The following is a 23,473-nucleotide window of genomic DNA, read 5'->3' on the forward strand; positions in this document are numbered from 1 at the left end:
TTATTTAAACAAAAAATAATCAGACAATTTATATGCTACTTGATAAAGGAAAGATAGAGCTATAGTTTGATATTAAATACTAATTATTTTATCTTATTAAATACTAATTATTTTATCACTTATGAGTTATTGCTAATTAAACCTAGTTTTAAATTTTATGGCACAGGTGTTAGTTATTAAGTCAACAATTTTGAAATACAAATTTTTAATGCATTTATCAAATAGATTAGTCTCAAGTTAATCTTTTTATATGTATATCAGTTTATTTTAAATAAATGGTTTAATCTTATAATAACATTTTTTCACTTTTTAAAATGTTTTTAATAAAAATAAAATTGTTTGAGTGTAATTTTATAAAATCATTCTAAAATTTTCAAAAAATTTAATTTATATTTTTAAGTTTACCAGAAATATTTTCTTAAAAAATCTTGTAAACTTTTTTAAATTATCCTAAATTATCCTAATTTTTTCCAACAAAATATGAGGTCACTCTGCATACGACTTAAAATTTCATTTTCATCAACCCAAGCTTATGTAAGCAACTCAATGTAAGCTAATGTAAGCAAATTCTATCTTGTCTCTAATAAAATCACATCTTGTCCCAATGTAATAATACTTAGTCTCTATGGGTGATTGATGTGTAAGAAATGCTTGTTCTTTCAATTTTATTTTAAAATTTGTTTGTTATTCAATGAGGTACTAGTTTTTTGTTTTTTTTTAAGGGCATAACAATAAAAGTTATTCAATGTGAAAATGTTAATGTTAATTAATGCTTAATTAATTTAAATTTAGGTTAGTTAATTTTTTTATTTACATTGTTTGTTGTGTAAATGTTTGATTGTCAGGTCAGGTTATCCTGCTAATGGTAACATGTAACCTTGTAGGATACCCTTGTAGGATACCCTTTTTTAGGCAAAGGTAATGAGAAACCAACTATGACTTAAAACACGCCTTGGGGCTTTTAGTTGAGTAAAGGCTAGAGATAGTGTCTTGATAAAAATACTCATCTTCAACAGATGTTAAATGCATCCGGCTACTGTCTTGTAGAAGGCCTCCTAGGCAAACACTAATGGGGTAAACAGATTCTATCTGTTGACCAGTCTCGCACCCTTTCTTCCTCTATTAGGCTGGTGTAGATGTATTTATAATACGTTGTTTCCAGTTTAGGATGTTGAATGCTGGATCTTTCTGACTCCTGTATGGGTTTTGCTTGCGTCTCTTTTTTTATGACTAGGCAACTCATTCTACTATCTCCTAATGAGGGTACAGCTCTAAAACTCAGTTTTATGGATATGAGGCTGGCTAGTAGTCAGGTCCTGAACTCTGTGGTAGCTCTCAGAGAGGCTGATTCCATCAACAGCTATAAAATATCAGAGGACTAACAGTGCCATGTTGCATATGGATTGGTGTCCTTGTTTGTACTTTTGGTGTGCATTATCAAGGCCACACTTGGAGCCCTTTGTTACAGCTTAGGGTTTGTTAGTAATAATGAGGCAATTGCTCGGTTTATTAAATAGTGTACTGAGTACGATCTGTGCTTTGACTCAAGTTCTTTTACAAATTTGAAAATTACTAAAGTACCAAAAACAATAAAACACAAAAAAACATCATCATCACCAAGTTCTCTAAATCTATCATTCACTAATATTCTATTCACTACTACTCTATTGCCTTTTCTCTTTGTTCTATATCGCTCTCTTTCATCTCTAGACTGCATTTTTTTAAATGTTATTTCTAATCAAATTGATCAAGCCCTTTCTCTTTCTCCTTCAGCCAATATCGTTGATGTTGGTGACTTTAATGCTCATCACACTGAATGGCTTGGCTCTAGTGTCAGTGACTCTGCAGACATTAAGGCCCATAACTTTTGCCTTTCTCAATCTCTAACACAAATAGTCAACTTTCCAACTGGTAAGATCATTTACCTTCTCTATTTGACTTATGTCCTGTTTCTGATCCTAGTCAGTGGTCAGTTTCTCCACATTCACCTGGGTTGCTCACTACAGAGATCATGGTTTCATCTCTGTAAAGCTATTATCTCATTTTTATTCATTATCAGAATCTCCCCCCCCCCCCCCTTCACCTATAAAATCTATCTATCGCCCCATATCATTGTACCTCTTACAACTACCTAAAAGCTGGCTGGAACTCTTTCCGTGATTTTCTTTGTGATAGCCCTTGGGTAGAAATCTTTTTCTTTACAAGTCCAAGTCAAGCCTCACTCTATGGTTTTCCTCTCATTCTGCTGCTGCAATTTAAAATTGTAACCATTACTTTCATATCTATCAGTAAAACAATTCTCCAGAAAACAGGTGTCTGTTTGCTATTGCTAGAAACCATTGTAAAAAGGTTTTATCAAATGCCTAGGCCCGCTATTCTCAGGCCAATAACTCTCATATTTTATCACAAAAATTAGACTCTAGAGACTTTTAGAGAATCATTAACAGTGTCTATAATAAGGGCAAATTTGTTATTCATCATTCTCTTGTATGGTTCAAATTTTGTTACCTCACCTAAATCCAAATATCATCTCTTGATTCCGGTAGTCACATCCTACCTGATATAGCCGACAAACAGGTTGATCCATTGCCTGACATTCGTATCATTCCAGCTTCTACATCTAAAATGATTTCCTGCTTAGACTCTTCTACAGCTTGTGGTTCAGACAACATATCTGCTAAAGTTTTGCTGAAGTGTTCTCCAGAGCTGTCGTCAATACTTTCAAAGCTATTTAACAAGCCAACTGTTTAATCATTTAACTAATTAATTATTTAACTAGTCAAAACTAATTATCAGTCTTGTTTTCCAAGCCTGCTGGAAAGCAGTATCTATTTTCAAAAATTCTGAATAGCGATCTGACTCGTCTAACTGCCGTCCCATAAGACCTCTTACTATCATAAGCAAGGTTTTTGAGTCTTTGAATAAAAAACACTTAATCTCTCATTTTGAATCTAATAACTTACTTTTTGATCATCAATATGGATTTTGATCTTCTTGTTCTAATGCTGATTTGTTAATGGTAACAACCAATAAGGCTATCTCTCTTGAAACTTCTAAAGCCTTTCATAAAGTTTAGCATGCTGTCTTCTCTATAAGCTCTCTCCTTGCAGTGTATCAAGTAACATCTTTACAGTGTCTCCTTACAGTGTATCAAGTAACATCCTTACCTCTCCTTACAGTGTATCAATTAACAATCCTTAAGACTATTGAATCCTTCCTTACCATTCTTAGAATAAAAGTTGTCCTCAATCGACAGCACATTTCCTTTAACTTCAAAGGTTTCTCAAAGTTCTATCCTTTGCCCTATACTCTTTAATTTACATTAGCGATTTCTTAGCAATTCTTACATCTAAGGTGGCATTGTTTGCTGATGATACTTCCATTTATTCTTGTCTTGATAAGAAGCCAACACACTCTAATTGCTTGGAGGGGGCATTTGAGCTTAAAAAGTCTCACTTCTGCTACAGCATGGGGCTCTCAGTGGCTGGTGAACTTTAACTCAGTTAAAACTCAATTTTTTCAGTTAATTGTTATTGCAAAAATCTAAATCTTCCTATTTTTATGAAAGTTAGTGTACTCAATGAGTCTTACTAGGATTAATTCTTACTTTCTTGGAAACTTTCTTGTCAAATCTGTTCTTGGATCTTTCTTGGAAACCATATATCAAATCCATTCTTGGATCTTTCTTGGAAACCATATATCAAATCCATTGCAAAATTAGCATCTGCTAAAGTTTCATCTCTTTATTGTGCTTGCCACTTTCTTACTTCGGATTCTTTATCTCTATAAATCTCAAATCTGTCCTTGTATGGAATAGTTTCGCCATATCTGGGGCGAATCTTCTAATGATGCGCTTTCTCTTTTAGGCAAGGTGGAAAAATGCATTGTAAACATAGTTGGACCTGCTCTTGCAGCCAACCTTCAACCATTGTCACATGGTTGTAATGTTGCTTCTCTTTTTCTTTTCTATTAATACTATAATAGGGGCTGCTCTAAAGAGCTAGCTTGTGCTATCTACTAAAGTTCATTCTTGTGTTACTTGTCATTCAATTAAGTCTGATCCTTTTACTGTGACTATTGTTAAGTGCTCCAAAAATTTTTATTCATCAAGTTTTTTCCTCGAAAATCAGTCCTTTAAAATTTGCTCCCTTCATCTTGTTTTCCTGACTCATATAATTTGCAATCTTTCATGTTGTCTGTTATTCCTTATCTTGTTTTATAAACTTTATCTTTTCTCTTCCAGTAATTTCCACCTCTAATAGTGGTTGCTTGCAGCCTTGTTGGGAGTGAAGATGTTTAAAAAAATAAGTCAATATTTTTTGTTAATCATTTTGTTAAACTTGAATAAGTAAATTATATCAAGATCTTATCAAATTTACAATTAAAAAAAAAAAAATAATAAAATAATTTAAAAGTAAGGTTGTAAATAGTTTTCAAATAAATACACTTAATCATTTATTTTCAATATTTGTAACATCCATATTTACTTGATTATGCGTAATTGTGAAGTGTAATTATGTGCATAATTACCATAAGTTAACATAAATATCATTAAACTAATTTTGATTAAAAGATTATCATCAGTACTTTTTGTTTGTTCATTTTTCTTTTTTTTAACATTATAACCTACAAATTATGATTTCTACATGCTTATTTTTAATGTATGTTATATGTGCTTTTATCTATGTGTCTACAGTCCACGTGTTTCAATGTATGTCTTTGCTTATTATTACATATGAATCAATGTATACAAAAATGTTTTAAGTCATTTTTTTTAATATTTGACTTTTTGATGAAAATTTGTTCTTTGAAGACAGTTCCACCATTGTATAGTAAAACATTCTAAATCAGACCTCTCCGTACACGTTAAATAGAGAGCTGAAATATTGTCTGTAAACTAAAAGGTTCTAGGTCAGTGACTTAGAAGGTTTTTGTTTGCAGCACTGAGAAAACCAGCTGTGTTCTGTTGGTAGCTTTCATTATTATTAAAAAAACTGCCTCTACAAAAATTCCTTGTTCAACTTATACTTTAAAAAACACCTCAAATATGCTCATAAAAAAACCGTTTAGACTATACTTATATTTCCACAAGGAAACTACGTCAGTCAAATCCGCCAGACAGGGTTTCTCCCACGCAATTTAATAATTAAATTGCGTTATGAATTGTAATTATTACAATTCATCTCTTTGTTTTAATGAAAAAGACTTATAATGGATGAAAAACCTAGTACTAGCAGTGGAAGAAAGGTTAAAAATGAGGCTATGTTGAAAAGAAATGTTGTTAAAGGAGCTAGAGTGAAAGGTAAAGAGTACATTGACTACAAAGGAAAAACTGTACCTGCTACTACTGTTGGAACTGATTGCATGTGAGATTTGTATTGCAATTTCGATATCCAATTAGCCTTTTAATAATTTGTTTAGGCCTATCATAGCATACCATGCAACATGTTTTCATAAAAACGTCTTAGACAAAACTAATCCAACACGTTCCATATCGTTCCATTTAATTGTCTGTAGGCCACTCATTGATGGGCTGATGGTCCAAACTTACAAGATGTCTCAAGTCGTCGATCGCATCGACGAGTTTCCGCAAAATGTGTGCTACCCATTGGGTAATGTTCCAATAAAAAGAGTGAAAATGCAGGATATTAGGAAGCTAATGCAATATGTTCCGGATGAGTTCAGTGGTTTTTATGATGAACTCATGAGCTGGCCAACAACTGACGAGACGAATGGCGGGGAAGAGGAACACGATATCCAGTGAGGTGTCTGACAAAGGCTTTGTAATCGGTATTTTTATACATTGTGTGATTTAACATGTGTAATAGTTTGAGTTTTGATTTTTAATAGTTTTTTGTACAAAAAATGAATAAATATATAAAAGACAAGCTATTTGTTATTAACCTTAACAAATGTAAACAAAAAGGTTCTAAGTCAGACAACTTTAACTATGTATAACACATATATATAACACAAATTTTGATATATATTTTAACAAATCTAATATTTAAAGATGTCAAAAAGCACCCAGAATTTTTTTTGAATTTATTAAAGTAATAATTTTGGGTTTAATAAGTTTTTTCTCTTTCCCCGAAAAAATAGTTTTTATGACTTTTATAACGTTTTTGTATACATCGATTCATATATTATATTATATTTAAAAATTGTTGTCACTCCTTTAATCAGATTTCTGTATGAGTGACATCATCCAAGTTAATCATTAACTTGTTATTATAAATAATTTTTTGCTTATAACTACCATTATAGTATTTATTATTATTTTTTCATTGTAATTATTGTATACATACTTATTACTATTACTATAATTTGTTTTAATTTTGTTATCTTATATTATTATTATATATTATTGTTATTGTTTTTATTATTATTAACACTATTGTAAAAATGATTCAAGGAAAATAAATAGCTTGTTGTTGTTGTTATTGTTGTTGTTGTTGTTGTTGTTGTTGTTGTTGTTGTTGTTGTTGTTGTTGTTGTTGTTGTTGTTGTTGTTGTTGTTGTTGTTGTTGTTGTAAATCTATTCTGATCAAAGCTCTCTCCCACAGATAATTATTCAGTAAGTAATTGTAATGCTTTTGAAAATTTTTTTGCATTTGCATTACTGAGGTTAGAGGTGGGACCAGTGTTGTGGCTGTATGATTTGATGCACCAAGGACCTTGTCTGAATAATGTTGCATGACACGATACTGTTGAACTGCAGTATATAATTTGTTTTTTAATTAATTTGAGTAATTTAAACTTAATTTTTAAGTTATAACTAACCTTATTTTAGGTCATGTTGATACAGCACCAACAAAAAATATGACTCCTACCAAAACAGGTTTTTTTTTGTTTGTTTAACATTTATGTTTTTTAAATTTGATTATAAAATTAATTTAAATCATTATAAAAAACACAAATTTTAAAGGAAATTGGAAAAGTTAATTAAAACTTGCAAAGTGTGATGATAATGATGGTGAACTTTGATAAGGTTTTAATAACTTTTATATTAGGCATGCAAAAAATTTCAACCTGTTAAAAATGTTTATAGTTAAAAACAATTTAAGATGATATAGATTTTTAGTTATTTCTTCTCCTATTGCAACTTTAACTCAAAATACTCTCTTAAGTGTAAGTTTTAAGTAAAGTCCAAAGTGTTTTTGACATTTGTTTTGATTCTTTACTTCGATTTTAATAATTACCACACTTGCAAAGATAATATAAAGAAATACTTTTGACGATATATTTTTTACTTTTGACTGTTTTGAGTTGCCTAAAAACAGTCTTAAAGAAAACATTTTAATTTTATTTTTTTAGTGTTAAAAGATTGCTACTCTTGTAAACTGATGGCATAGTATAGATGTCGCTAATAAAATATTCTTACCTAATATATTTATGTAATATTATGTAATAGTAATTATTTCTTTTCTAAAAAAAATATTTTATTATTTCAGAATTTTTTCCTGAAATCCAAAGTGGGATAAGCGATATCCCAAAGTGGCTTTTGTTCTGTAAAATTATTGTAAAAATGGTGATTACTTACTATTTTATCTAGGTACTTTTGATTCTTGTCAAAAATTATTGCTAAGTTCACAAAGTAATATTTGATTATTTTAACATCCAAAAATATAACACATGACCATTTGTTCCTTTCTCAGAAAATGAGGTTGGGTCATAGGGGAACTAATCTCTAGTTCCAACAAGCCTTGCAGCTTAGTTTCTTAAAAAGCTATTAACAAATGATTTCAATTTTGTTAGTTTTGGAGTGCAGTCAAACTTCTTTGAAAATTAAAAAAAAAAATTTCATTGGATATATAACTTTTTAGTGTACATGTGATATATGTGTGTGTTTTTGTATATACTAATTTTTTTACATAATTTTGGATCACTTATTTTTCTGTTTTAAGTTTTTCTGGTTTTATTAATAAAATGATTACCAGTTCTTCATATAGGCTCAGCGGACTTTTTTTGGATATATTTTTGGAGTTTTGTTGAGTTCTTTAGATCTCAATTGTAGTTAGATAAAGTAGTGGAGTTTTTGAGTTTTTTGATATTTTTAAACACTTGTGATTGTATTTTATTTTCCATTCACCTTTAACCAATACACTCTATTTAAAAAAAAATATTTTAGTAAAAAATTTAGATATATAAATATGTATTTATATATTTGTATATACATGCACATTTATGTATTTATGTATGAATGTATGTATGTATGTATGCATGTATGTATGTATGTATGTATGTATGTATGTATGTATGTATGTATGTATGTATGTATGTATGTATGTATGTATGTATGTATGTATGTATGTATGTATGTATGTATGTATGTATGTATGTATGTATGTATGTATGTATGTATGTATGTATGTATGTATGTATGTATGTATGTATGTATGTATGTATGTATGTATGTATGTATGTATGTATGTATGTATGTATGTATGTATGTATGTATGTATGTATGTATGTATGTATGTATGTATGTATGTATGTATGTATGTATGTATGTATGTATGTATGTATGTATGTATGTATGTATGTATGTATGTATGTATGTATGTATGTATGTATGTATGTATGTATGTATGTATGTATGTATGTATGTATGTATGTATGTATGTATGTATGTATGTATGTATGTATGTATGTATGTATGTATGTATGTATGTATGTATGTATGTATGTATGTATGTATGTATGTATGTATGTATGTATGTATGTATGTATGTATGTATGTATGTATGTATGTATGTATGTATGTATGTATGTATGTATGTATGTATGTATGTATGTATGTATGTATGTATGTATGTATGTATGTATGTATGTATGTATGTATGTATGTATGTATGTATGTATGTATGTATGTATGTATGTATGTATGTATGTATGTATGTATGTATGTATGTATGTATGTATGTATGTATGTATGTATGTATGTATGTATGTATGTATGTATGTATGTATGTATGTATGTATGTATGTATGTATGTATGTATGTATGTATGATATGTATGTATGTATGTATGTATGTATGTATGTATGTATGTATGTATGTATGTATGTATGTATGTATGTATGTATGTATGTATGTATGTATGTATGTATGTATGTATGTATGTATGTATGTATGTATGTAGTTTTAATAGAATATTTAATTTCGAATTTTTAAATTCATTTTAATTCCAAATGATGCGTGGTTCACAAAAGGTTTACAGTTTAACACCAGTTTAATGAAGTTTTCAAAACACGGAAGGTTTATTAAATAAACTTTATTTAGAGCTATTCAAATATGTTTTTAATAAATTGAATTAATTTAAACAAAATAAATCTGATAAAGAAAGTTGAAATAATGCATAGGAACTATTAAAATATGTAACTTTTTTTGAAAAATTAGAACGTAAGTAATTATATAACATTAATAGCCAAACTACACTGAGTTAACGTCACAAATCTCATATGTGTGCAAGGTAAAAAAATATGGTGGGATGTATATCAACAAAGGATATACATCTCTATTTTTTGTTTGTGCAAAAATATAAAGTAACATCACAAGTACCAAGTTTATGAACTAAAATTCATCCAAGTTCATTCATGACAGCTTCAACTTGTTTCTCCGCACAGCGGCCTTGTTTGCCAAGGTTCGTGTTTCGGAGTTATAGAGTTGAGAGAGGGTTATAACCACTATTAAGTAGCCTCCTCATCTGTAGTGGCCTTGAGGAGGTGAATAACAAAAAAAAAAAAAAAACTTCAAAAGAACTAGAAGAACAACAAAAAGAAAATCTGCCTGAAGTGTTTGCGTAAAAGCAAAAGACTACATCATTTAGTAGAAGTAATAATTCTAATAATATGCAGACAGTGTTGGTTGCTCAAGGCTAAAAAAGTGCCTCAAAATCACATAATACTATAGAAAAATGGTGTTAGACTATTACAACTAGATTAAAAAATTAGTTATAAAGGAAATAGTTGGTAAAATATCAAGAGATTATGTTTTGGTGAATAACGTTTGGTGAATGTATTTCTTTTAAAAACTTGGTATATATGAACAAACATTACTTGAAAAGTTATTGGAATTTAAGTTTGGTTGGTATTTTAAAGTCTATGCAAGCAGAAAAGGTTTCTAAACAAAAAACTCTACAACTTTAAAATAAAAAGATTATTACTACTGATGGTGCAAGTATTATAAGAAACGTAGAAAAATTAGAAAATTTTATAATTCTAATGGAGCAGCTTGTTGCTTATGCTTGAGAAATATAAAATAATGTGTTAAAAGGCATTTCTAGATTTAGAATTGGATTCCAATATTGATGGTTCAATTAAAGTGAGCAAAAAATAATATAGAACCATCTGACATATCTGACATATCTGACGTATCTGACATATCTGACATATCTGGTTTAATATTTACAGATGCCATTGCATTAGAATTCATGTTTACCAAAATAAAACAACAACAATCTGAAATTGGAAAGTCTTTGTATGCTGCTTTGAGGCACCAAATTCACAAGAACATCATTAAGTAGGACCTCATAACACAAGGTGAGATCACCATTAGGTAGCTTAATTTTTCTTTATAATCTTTATAGTGGCCAGCTTTACTAGATTTAAAATTTCATTTTTGTACCAAATACAAGTACCCAAAATAAAAAAAATTTTAATAAACCTGATAAAGCATTAATCTTATTTATTATAATTTGCTGCTACTGTTTTTATACCTTGGGAGGTATAACAGCAGTAGACATGAACAGTGATAGCGATGTTTAGACTTTGTCAAAAAACATTATGAACAATTAAATGAAGTTATAAAAAAGGTATAGGCAGCAATATGAACATCACTTATAAGCATGAACCTTGTTAAAAAAGACTGCTACATAGCCTCTATATAGGCAATTAAGTTCTTGTTGTTTTTTACAAAGCCAATACTCTGTTTCTATATCTCTGCATCAATTTACTTTTTTAAATGCAAAGTAATTACACAAGACAGAAAATAAATTGCAGGAAGTCAATGATTTTTCAAATAAAATAAAATAAAACATAATGTAAACTTTTTTAATGTTAAAGTTAATTTGATCATTGGTTTTTAAACGTTTCTAAAATTTACTAAAATGAACTTATTTTTATTTTTTTTATTTTTTTTTATTTTCTCAATTTTTAGGGTGATAATTTAAATTTTTTTTTGCAGGGATTGCATTCATTATTTGGTAATGTTATTATTGGAGGGATAATTGATGTGCAAAACATTGGTTTGTTTGGTAATTGGTGTGCAGAACAGATTTCAGAATTTGATTTCAGTTCAAGCTTGAATCTAAATCTGATAGATTATTTCTGATAGATTGTTCCTGAGGCAAAACCCTGCACAAAACCAAATTGCAATGGTTCATTGAAAAAAAGCTCTAATGATCTTCATGCTTCCTACTAATGCGTTTTCAAATTGTTCTTGAATCCCATTTTGAAACATTGTTGTTGGTTCAATAAACATTGTTATTTTCAAAAAATTGAGCTTTGGAAACATAATTTTTAAAGTGTAGTTTTAACTGTCAACAAATTTTGAAGTAATCTGTTCAACACTGTCTACAAATTTTGAAGTTTCCTGTACAGCACTGTCAACAAATTTTGAAGTACCTTGTACAATGTTGTATTGCAACATTATTACAGAGACTAGGCTTAGAGTTTTCTAATATATCTTAAGTTAACATTTTATGTAAAAGTTCAAAAATAACACAACATTCTGTATCCAGTGTTATACGTATATATATATATATATATATATATATATATATATATATATATATATATATATATATATATATATATATATATATCTTATATTTAATATATTTTAATTATATATATGTATATATATATATATATATATATATATATATATTATATATATATATATATATATATATATATATATATACACAGTATACAGGGTTCCCACTGGTCCTGGAAAGTCCTAAACTTTTTTAATTGTTCTGTAAAATCTTGGAATCGTCCTGGAAAATGGGATAATATTTTATATTTTGTTGTTTGTTTTTGAGTAAAGAAAAATAGTACAACAACAATACAACTACAATACAAATTATAGTAAATTATATTAACATAATTGCTCTATTATATAATTTTTATGAAAAATCTGATTCTTATATTGTTTTTGAAATTTGTACTTTAAAGATTCTTAAAAATACTTACACTTCCACAATAAGGCATAGTTAAGTTGTTTTAAAAATATTATTTGAAAGATATCATCATAGAGGTTTCCATAAATCATAAATATATAGACAGTTTATTTATACTTTTTCAATTATTCTTTAATTATTGCATTGTTGTATAGTTTTGAATAATGTTTAAAAGTATGAAATATTATAGATTCTAAATTATTTTTGGCTCCTAAAATGTTTATGTTTTTTTGTTTTGTTTTCAAATAAAATAATTAGAAAATGCCTAAAAATAAATGTATTTTTCAAGTAAAATGGCTTGTTGAAGAAAAATATAAACATTGGTTAGTAAAAAAACAAAAACTGTTGTGATTTGCAGTTATTGTGCTAAAGACATTAATATTGCTAACATTGGAAAAGCTGCTTTAACTTCACACATAAAAGGTAAAAAGCACATAGAGAGATCTCCTGCTAACAATATCAAGTCATTGATGCCAACTACTCCTAACACTCTTCAAGTTAACGAGTATATGTCAGAATACTCAAGTAAACAATTAATAAAATGCTAATAAATACACATACACTTGAAGCTGAAGTTCATTAGGTCCTTAATATAGTGTATTTTAAATATTCAATGAATTCTCCAACTGATTCTGGTAAATTATTTAGTAAAATGTTTCCAGATAGTGACATTGCTAAATTGTTTCAATGTGGACCCATCAAGACCAGTTATATTGCAACATTCGGATTAGCTCCCTTTTTTAAAAATAAGTTGCTCACTTCCCTATCTAATACACCTTATTATGCTGTTTCATTTAATGAATCCATGAACCAAGTTTTTCAGAAGGGTCAAATAAATCTTTTAGTAAGATTTTGGGATGACAATACAAGTATGGCTAAAACTTATTATCTCAATTCAGAGTTCATGGGGCGCTCGACAGCACATGATGTTATGCAAACATTCCTAAACTGTTTTTCTGATATAGATAAATCAAAGGTTCTACAAGTGTCATCAGATGGGCCAAATGTAAGTTTGCTTTTTCTAGATAATTTAAAGGAACAGAGGAAAGAGGAAGAACTTGATTCTCTTATAGATATTGGAACCTGTGGTCTCCATATCATTCATGGTAGTTTTAAAGCAAGGGCAAAAGCAAGTGGCTGGGAACTTAATAATCTGTTAAAAGCAATGTGGCAATTTTTACATGACTCTCCTAGTAGAAGAACAGCCTATTAAAACATCACTGGGACACTTGATTATCCAATGCAGTTTTGTTGGCATAGGTGGTGTGAAAATGAAAAATGTGCTCAAAAGGCTGAATGGATACAAAAAGTTTGTAATATAGTCTTAAGAAAAGCAAGCAACCTGATAAAAAATAAAGGCTGGCAGAGACTAAAAGCCATGGTTCATGACCCTGCTTTGCCAGCTAAACTTAAAATTTTGTATATATATATATATATATATATATATATATATATATATATATATATATATATATATATATATATATATATATATATATATATATATGTATATATATATATGTATATATATATATATATATATATATATATATATATATATATATATATATATATATATTTATATATATATATATATATATATATATATATATATATACACATACACAAAAATTTAAGTTTAGCAATATGGTTGTTTTTCACTAAAGTCTGCTGAACTAGCAAAAAATCAATTTTATAAGTTTTTAGAAATAGTTGACTTGAATCAAAAATCATTTGATGATTTCGATATTAAAAACGATAGTCTTGATCATTTTTTCTCTGACTTTATTGGAGCAAATAAAGCTTATCAAGATATTTGGAGTGTTTTTTAAATAGTTCTTGTGATTTCACATGGACAATCTTCCATTGAGCGTGGCTTTAGTATTAATAAACAACTTCTTGTTGACAATCTTAAAGAAAAATCCCTTATTGCCTTACGTCTTATTGAAGATCATTCATCTTCCTTAAACAAGCAATTAGTCGATATAAAGAGTATTTGCAATCACAAAGAGAATAAAAAGAATGTAGTGGAATTTAAAATGAAAAATTTTGGATGAGAAAATGGTAGTTAGAGCAAAGTGCAGAATCTTGCAAAGTGCAATAACTACTTTAATAGAACAGTCTGATATGCTAGCCATAAAAACAGAAAAGCAAAGTAGTTTTGTTCTTTTGAAAGAATCAAATAAAAAAAAAAACTCTGTCAAGAAAAACAAAAGGAAATCAAGGATTTGAAAAATATAGAAAAAAAGATTTAAATTTTTAATTTTAAAAGCATATTTTTGTACACATTATTGAGTAATTTTACGTTATTGAGTAAAATTTTAGTTTTTGTTTTGTTAAAACGTTGTTGCTAAAACGGTATTTATATTATGAGTTTTTGAAATGATTCTTATGTTTTTGAAATTAGCTGCATTAAAAGTTTCCTTTCAAATAAAAAAATAGTTTCTTGTCAAATATTTTTTGAATTTATATTTAGTTATGTAGCTGTAGTGATGTAGCTATATATTATGTAGCTGTAATGTATTTCTTTAATTTACATTGATTTCTATATTAGTTTACATTTAGTAGCGCATTTTTTGTTATTTTGGGCTGCCTATAAAAAAGTCCTGGAAAATCCTGGAGTTTATAACTTCTTTTTTATAAGTCCTAGAAATAATAAAGCAAATGTCCTGGAAAAAGAAAAAAATTGTCCTGGATAGTCCTGGAATTTCGATTTTTTTATGGTGGGAACCCTGTATACATATATATATATATATATATATATATATATAGTATATATATATATATATATATATATATATATATATATATATATAAAAAAATATATATATATAAAAAAAAATATAAATATATATATAAATAAAAATATATATATATATATATATATATATATATATATATATATATATATATATATATATATATATATATATATATATATATAGTTAAGTATAATTAAAAAGAAAGTTAATTAAGTTATACAGTTAATAATTATAAAAAATAAAGACAAGAGTTTAAATTATTTATTTGGATTGTTAAATCATTTTATAGTTAGTATATAGTAATATTATATTTTATAGCAACTTATAAACTATATAACTTTAATTATTTTTAAGTTATTAAATTATTTTATTGAAAATATTTGTTTAATGTTTAGTTATAAAAAATAAATGAATTATTGGAACATCTGCAAAAACTACACCATCAGTTAAAGGTATTCTGTCGTCAATAAAATTTAGTGATTCATACATGGAGTTTAGCAGCCTGTCCAAGTTTGGTTTTCCAAAAAGTGATAACTATGTTCAAGATTCTTCCTCAGAATCTTTGATGTCTTTAGCAAATCTAAAGAATCCAAAAGCAACTTTGCTGCCCTTAACAGATTTCATGAATGTTAATTCAACATCTCTGACTTTAAAAGGTTTAATAAATGTACAGACAACAGTGCCATCTTTAACAGATCTTATGAATGTACACACTATATCTCCATCTTTAACAGACCTTATGAATACAAAACAAACATCTCTGCCTTCTTTATCAGACCTCATTAATGAGAAAAAAACCTTTCTGCCATCTTTATCAGACCTTATGAATGTGCAATCATCAACTTTACCATCTTTAACAGACATTTTGAATGTGCCATCAACAACTTTACCATCTTTATCAGACCTTATGAATGTGCAACCAACATCTCTGTCATCTTTATCAGCACTTGTAAATGTAAAACCTGCACCTGTAACATCTTTAAAAGACTTGGCATACATACAGTCAATGATTCAACCAACTTTGGTAAATACTATGAACAACCATGAACAGCTTTCTTTTAATTTGTCACTTCAAAAAACAAATGAAAAACTACCTGAATGTCCTATATTTAAAAATACATCCAATGAACCAATGCCAATTTTAATCTCTGAAAATAGTGAAAATAGTTATGCAAAGTTAAATATGACCATACCCTCTTTACCAAATTTACTTGCTTCACACACTGCTATTAAGAATGCTGAGCTTCATCCATTAAATAAGTTTAAAGATATTACACAACCGTCTTCAGATGTTTCTCAGTTTTTTCTTCAACCATCTTTTACAGATGCTTCTCAGTTATCAAGTGAATTCAGTAGTTTGTTTTTGGAAAATTTATCTATTGACAAAAGTGCATCATTTCATTCAAAAAAGCTCTCCAAAAAAAAAACTAGTTCTCTCCAAAAAAAGCCATCACAGTTTGGAAGAATTTTAGGTGCTCAACTTCAAAATAAAATAAATCATAAAAAAGGTTTTTCCTCAAGGTGTGTCCATCCTTATTCGCTACCTGTTGAAGTGTTTTTACTCGAAAATTGTTCTCTGAATGATCAATTGTTTGAAACTCCTTCTCCAGATGACATTGTATTGAGTTTACAAATGAAAGCATTTGAAAGAGCTTCACTGACTTGAAATTTTTTTTTTGTTACAAATGTATTTCAAAAGTTATATTTCATGTTTTATATTTTATAGTTATGAGCTATGTATTTTACAATTAAAATATTATTAGACATTATACATATTTTGAAATTATATATTTCTCAAAAATTTGTTATCTTTTTTATTCTTTTAAAGTTATTCATGTATTGTTAATTAGTAAATTCATTTGTTTACTTTCTTTTAAATATGCAAGTATGTAAATATTCTTGTAAAGATGTTATTAATAATAATGATAACAATAAAAATAATAATAATAGTAATAATAACAAGGATATGGACATAAATAATAAAAATAATAAAATTTCTTATAGTAATAATAATGTTATTTGTGATAGTAAGAATAATAATAGTAATAATAATTTTTTTTAAAGTTTAACATCCATGTTTTAATAATGTGCCTAATATATTTTGTTAATATATATTTTGTTAATATATATTTTGTTAATATATGTTTTATTAATATATATTTTGTTAATATATATTTTATTAATATGTATTTTATTTATATATATATAATATATATATATATATATATATATATATATATATATATACATATATATATATATATATATATATATATATATATATATATATATATATATATATATATATATATATATATATATATATATATATATATATATATATATATATATATATATATATATATATAGGCTTTGACAGGAGCAAATGAGTGCGGGAGCTACAAATAGCCTGTCTAAAGTGAACTTAGTGGGCTATAGGGAGCCGTCTGCATAGATTGTCTTGTGCAAGCCTGTTTTGAGAAATTTCAATTATTATGTTTTGACGATAATTTTTCATAACATTTCAACTGAACTTTTATTTTGTTCTTACTTCATTCCAGGGATATTATTCTTCTTGTTTTTTGTGATAAAAAGGTAGAAATTTAGACATTTAAAAAAATCCAGTTTAAAACTTGAAGTTTTCCATCCATGTTGTAATTATATCATATGAGAAGTATTTAAAGAATAACTAATTTAAAAAATATATCTAACTTTTTTTTACCAAAAAGTTTATATTTACCCCGAGCTTTGTTTTCCCTGTGTGAACTGACTTAATGGGTGTGGAGGCTGGTGTGGGGTACAGCCCCTCATTCCTGCCAAGCCTGTATATATATATATATATATATATATATATATATATATATATATATATATATATATATATATATATATATATATATATATATATATATATATATATATATATATATATATATATATATATATATATATATATAAAATTTAAGTGACATCTTTAACAGTGTGTAATAATATTATAAGCATTAAAACATCATATACGGTATCATACTATTTATTTCTCTTTTCACGTAATATTTCGGCTCATATAGTGAGAGCCATTATCAAACTGATAAACCGTTGAAAAAAAAAAAAAAAAAACGTTTAAAAATTATAATAAACGTAACCAAATGATGTCATTGCAACGTCAGATTTTCAGCATTTTTAATTTTACAAAAAATGGTTTCCAATGGTGAGTCATCACCAAATTGCCATTGTCACGTTTTAAAACGTTTTCTTTAGGTTTTGAACATTGTACACGTTGTATTTCAATGGCCTCACGAATTTTTCTTGTGTAGTTGTTTGAAATAACAGAAAGCGTTTTAGGGTTCTCCCAGTTTATTTTACCATTACAATGTTGTGAATGTTCTATTATTCCAGATGTTTCCCAGTTGGCTTTTGTAACATTATTTTTATGTTCTTGAATTCGTGTGGAAATCTTTTTTCTGGTTTCACCAATATAACATGAACCACATGTGCAATTAAGTTGGAACACTCCTGGATGACTTTTGCAATTACAAACGTACTTACTACTGTGATCAAAAAGTAAGGTGAATTTTTAATTTAAACTTCCCGCCTTATTCGAATCATCCAATCTTTTTTATTTTTAAGTTGGTAGGAATGTCATTAACATTTGCGCCAAATTACATGTCAAACTCATAATTTTTTTTTTTTGTTTACGCTTGTTTCTGAAGTACCAAAAGTGCATTCGGCGATTTTCACGATGTCTAATTTTGTTGAGCAAAGAAGTGCTATTAAATTTTGTTTGCAGAATGATATTTCTGCTGCTGAAACGTATCGAATGTTGCAAAAGGCCTTCGGTGAAGAGACTATGTCTCAAAAAAATGTTTACAAGTGGTACAAAAACTTCAAAGAAGACCGAGAACGTATTGATGACTTGGAACGCTCCGGACGACCATCGACTTCGATTGATGATCGCCACATCAACAAAATCAAAGAATTGGTGCTTGCAAATCGTCGGTTAACCATTTGAGACCTTGTTGACATGGTTGGAATATCATTTGGGTCGGTGCAAGCGATTTTGAAGGATCATTTAGGCCTCAGAAGACTCAAATCACGTTTGGTGCAGAAATTTCTCAATTTCTTTGAAAAAGAGCGTCTCATTAAAACGTGTGAAGCAATGCTTTCTGACTATCAAGACGTCTACAAACAAATTATTACTGGCGATGAGACTTGGGTCTACGCATACGACCCTAAAACAACCGACCAATCGAGTGAAAACCTGAAAAAGGCGAGCCGAGACCGAAGCAACCATGTCAAAGTCGCTCAAAAATCAAGGTCATGTTGACTGTTTTCTTTGATTATTGTGGTGTCGTGCACTACGAATTCCTTCCAACTAGCCAAACTGTCAACATGGATTATTATTTAAGCGTTATGCGACGTTTGCGTGAAGCTATTCGCAAAAAGAGACCGGAATTATGGGCCAATAACTCTTGGACTTTGCACCACGATAATGCGCCTTCGCACACAGCACTGGTTCTTCGTGAGTTTTTCGCCAAAAACTCTACCCATGTTGCTCCACAACCACCGTAATCGCCCAACTTAGCACCGTGTGACTTCTGGCTGTTCCCAAAGCTCAAGAGACCACTCCGGGGAAATTGTTTTGAGTCCATTGAAGAGATCCAACGTGAATCGGCACGCGCATTGAAGGCTATCCCTACCGAGGACTTTTCGGCATGCTTCGAAGACTGGAAAAAACGTTGGCAAAAGTGCATTGGGGCCGGGGGGGGGGATTATTTTGAGGGGGACGAGACAGATTTGGAAGAATAAATAAAGATTTTTCATTTTATAAAAAAATTCACCTTACTTTTTGATCACAGTAGTATAAAACCAAAATCATGTATTTCACCGAATATTGCAGTTAGTATTTTTAAAGGTTTTTTAGCTCATACAAAATTTGTTCAGAACATAATATTCAAGATGAAATTAATTTTCTTATTAAGGTTTTTACTGAAAATGGACATTCATATAAACAGTATTCAGATATTGCTAAAAATTATAAATACTCCACAAATAAATCTAGTTCTCAAAAAATTGATACCAAAAATCTTGTTAGTTTACCATGGATCCCAAAATTAAGCCTTGTTCTAAGAAAAGAGTTTCGTAAAGTCAGCCAGAAGTGTACCAACTTAATTGCACATGTGGTTCATGTTATATTGGTGAAACCAGAAAAAAGATTTCCAAACGAATTCAAGAACATAAAAATAATGTTACAAAAGCCAACTGGGAAACATCTGGAATAGTAGAACATTCACAACCTTGTAATGGTAAAATAAACTGGGAGAACCCTAAATCGCTTTCTGTTATTTCAAACAACTACACAAGAAAAATTCGTGAGGCCATTGAAATACAACGTGTACAATGTTCAAAACCTAAAGAAAACGTTTTAAATCGTGACAATGGCAATTTGGTGATGACTCACCATTGGAAACCATTTTTTGTAAAATTAAAAATGTTGAATATCTGATGTTGCAATGACATCATTTGGTTACATTTATTAAATTTTTAAACGGTTTTTTTTTTTTTTTTTTTTTAAATGGTTTTATCAGTTTGATAATGGCTCTCACTATATGAGCCAAAATATTACGTGAAAAAAGAAATAAATAGTATGATACCGTATATGATGTTTTAATGCTTATAATATATATATATATATATATATATATATATATATATATATATATATATATATATATATATATATATATATATATATATAAATATATAAATATAAATATGTATATATACACACACAGGCTATACATGTACATGTCTATACATGTCTATATATATATATATATATATATATATATATAAATATATATATATATATATATATATATATATATATATATATATATATATATATATATATATATATATATGTATATATACATATACATCTACTATTAGACTTTCAGACTTGTTTTTCAGAAAAACAACAAAAAAGTTTAGATACACTTACATATTGTACACACTCATATTACAATAATACCCCCCCCCCCCCACACACACACACATATATACATGTATATATATATATATACATATATACAGAAGCTATTCTAGGAAAATAATTTGGGTAGCAATAGGCCTGCGTTGGGCAGCAATAGGCCTCAACTGTAGTACCCCTTTTACCCCTTGGGGAGGTGAGTACAGTAATTTTTTTTTTTTTAGAATATTTTACTGGAAAAACTAATAGTACTACTCCAAAAACTAAAAAAGAAAAACAAGAAGTTAAAGGTGCTGATGATGTAAGGTTAGTGTTTCCTTATATTTATAAATTGAAAGTTTTTGTGTTTCAGTTTAATAATGTTTTTTTTTTTAGTTTTTGCTTGACATCATTTATATTTATTCATATGCTAAATTTAAACCTGCATTAGTATCTTCAGTATGCATATATATATATATATATATATATATATATATATATATATATATATATATATATATATATATATATATATATATATATATATATATATATATATAAATATATATATATATATATATATATATATATTTATATATATTTATATATATTTATATATATATTTATATATACATTTATATATACATTTATATATAAATGTATATATAAATATATATATAAATATATATAAATATATATAAATATTATATATATATATATATATATATTTATATATATTTATATATACATTTATATATACATTTACATTTGAATAAGGAAATTAATCTCATCTTGTAAATATTATTTTTAATATTTATTATTTATTATCATTTAATATTATTTTTATATATATTTAAATATAATTTCCTTATTCAAATGTTTAACAAAAATGGGTACAACATATGCCAACTTAAACGGATTGCAAATAAACGGTCCCTTAAAATCAACAAAATTCAATCAGACTCTCTTAACCACTCTACTGTATTGTTACCATGGATACCATCGCTATCCCGAAACTAAGGAAAATATTTTGGAAAGCTGGTTGTAGAGTAGTCTTCAAATCAAATCCAAATTTAAGAACATTACTAACGTCAAAAAACAAAACTAAACTGCCGCATGATAGTCAACCCGGAACTTATTTGATTGAATGCAAATGCTTAAAGAGATATGTAGGCGAAACTAAACTTTAAATCTCAGCAACATCTAAAAAACTTAAATGAGGGGAAACATTATCAGTCTGCAATAGCCACCCATAATAAGTTTTGCTTACAAGAAATAAAGTGGGAAAACGTAAAAATATATATATACAGCGGTGACCAAAAATTAAAGACCACTCATTTTTTTTTCAAAATTTATTTTTAACTTTAGTATAATTTTATTTTGGAAAAAGGTATCAAAAAAAAGAAAAACATTTTTAGAAAGAATTTTTATTGTATTTTATATTTATTATAAAAGAATTTATAATTTTTTTACAAAATAATGTTAAAAAATTAAAAAACTGACTAGTAAAAAATATAAATGGGAAAAAAAATTGGATAAAATTTTAAGACCAGTTTCAAAAATATTTCAAAAAGCAATAAAAAATAATTTAGAAACGTGTTGTTCCTCCATTTGTTTTCAAGCACTCTTATACTCTTTCTGGCATTGAATTCATTAAAGTTTTGATTACTTCATCAGGCACATTTTTCAAATGATGAGAGATAGAAGATTTCAAATCTTCCAAATTGTAAAGTTGTTCTTTACCAAGCTTGTGATCAAGCCACGACCATAAATTCTCTATTGGATTCAAGTCTGGACTATTGGCAGGCCATGGAAGCACTTAAATTTTATTAGAATTCAACCAATCGCTAACAACATGCGCTTTATGACATGGCGCATTATCTTGCTGGAAAATAAATCCATCTTGCAACTGCCATAAATCAATGCTAGGAATAAGCGAGTTTTCCAAAATTTCGATGTACCTTTCTTTGTTGAGTCTACCATCGAATAAATGAAAAATGCCAACTCCACAGGCACTCATACAGGCCCAAATGCCTATTGAACCACTGCCTTGTTTTGTTCGTTTCAAAATGCATGATTCATCGAACCGTTCGCTTGGAAGTCTACGCAACATTACGCAACCTTTTCTGTTGTCTACCTCAACGTTCATTTCATTACTAAAGACCACACGGGTCCACTGATCTGTTGACCAATTTTTATGTTGTTTGCACCACTCTTTCCTGGCAAAATTTTGTTTTTTATTTAAGCGTGGTTTTTTTGCAGCAGCACGCCATAAATAATTTAAATTGTGGAGGACCCTTCGCACAGTTCTAGGGCTTGCTTTCAGACCATTTGGCAGTGTCCATTTCGTAGACAAGTCTGTAGATGATGCTTGTCTGTTTTCTTTCATTAATCTCACTAACGAACGAACATCACGGTCATTTGAAACTTTATTGCGTCCAGTCTTATTACGATCATTAATTGACTGGGTCTCTTTGTATCGTTGAATTATGTTAATAATGAAAGAGTGAGACCTTCCGAGCTTTTCTGCTATTTGTCTGATGCTATAGCCTTCT

At 28.0% G+C, this 23,473-nt stretch overlaps 1 protein-coding gene across 2 annotated transcripts in view; it reads left to right on the top strand.

Moving 5' to 3' along the window:
* Positions 1–23,473, top strand: part of LOC100199481 (HBS1-like protein) — a 130,987-nt gene that overhangs the window by 27,855 nt on the left and 79,659 nt on the right. For both annotated transcript variants that reach the window (XM_065809185.1, XM_065809184.1), the window contains exons 5-6: positions 6,794–6,841; positions 21,164–21,245. In XM_065809185.1, coding sequence (XP_065665257.1) covers positions 6,794–6,841; positions 21,164–21,245 — 130 coding nt within the window. The remainder of the gene's footprint in view (positions 1–6,793; positions 6,842–21,163; positions 21,246–23,473) is intronic.

Source organism: Hydra vulgaris, chromosome 11 (assembly GCF_038396675.1).
Source record: "Hydra vulgaris chromosome 11, alternate assembly HydraT2T_AEP".
Classification (NCBI taxonomy): domain Eukaryota; kingdom Metazoa; phylum Cnidaria; class Hydrozoa; order Anthoathecata; family Hydridae; genus Hydra; species Hydra vulgaris.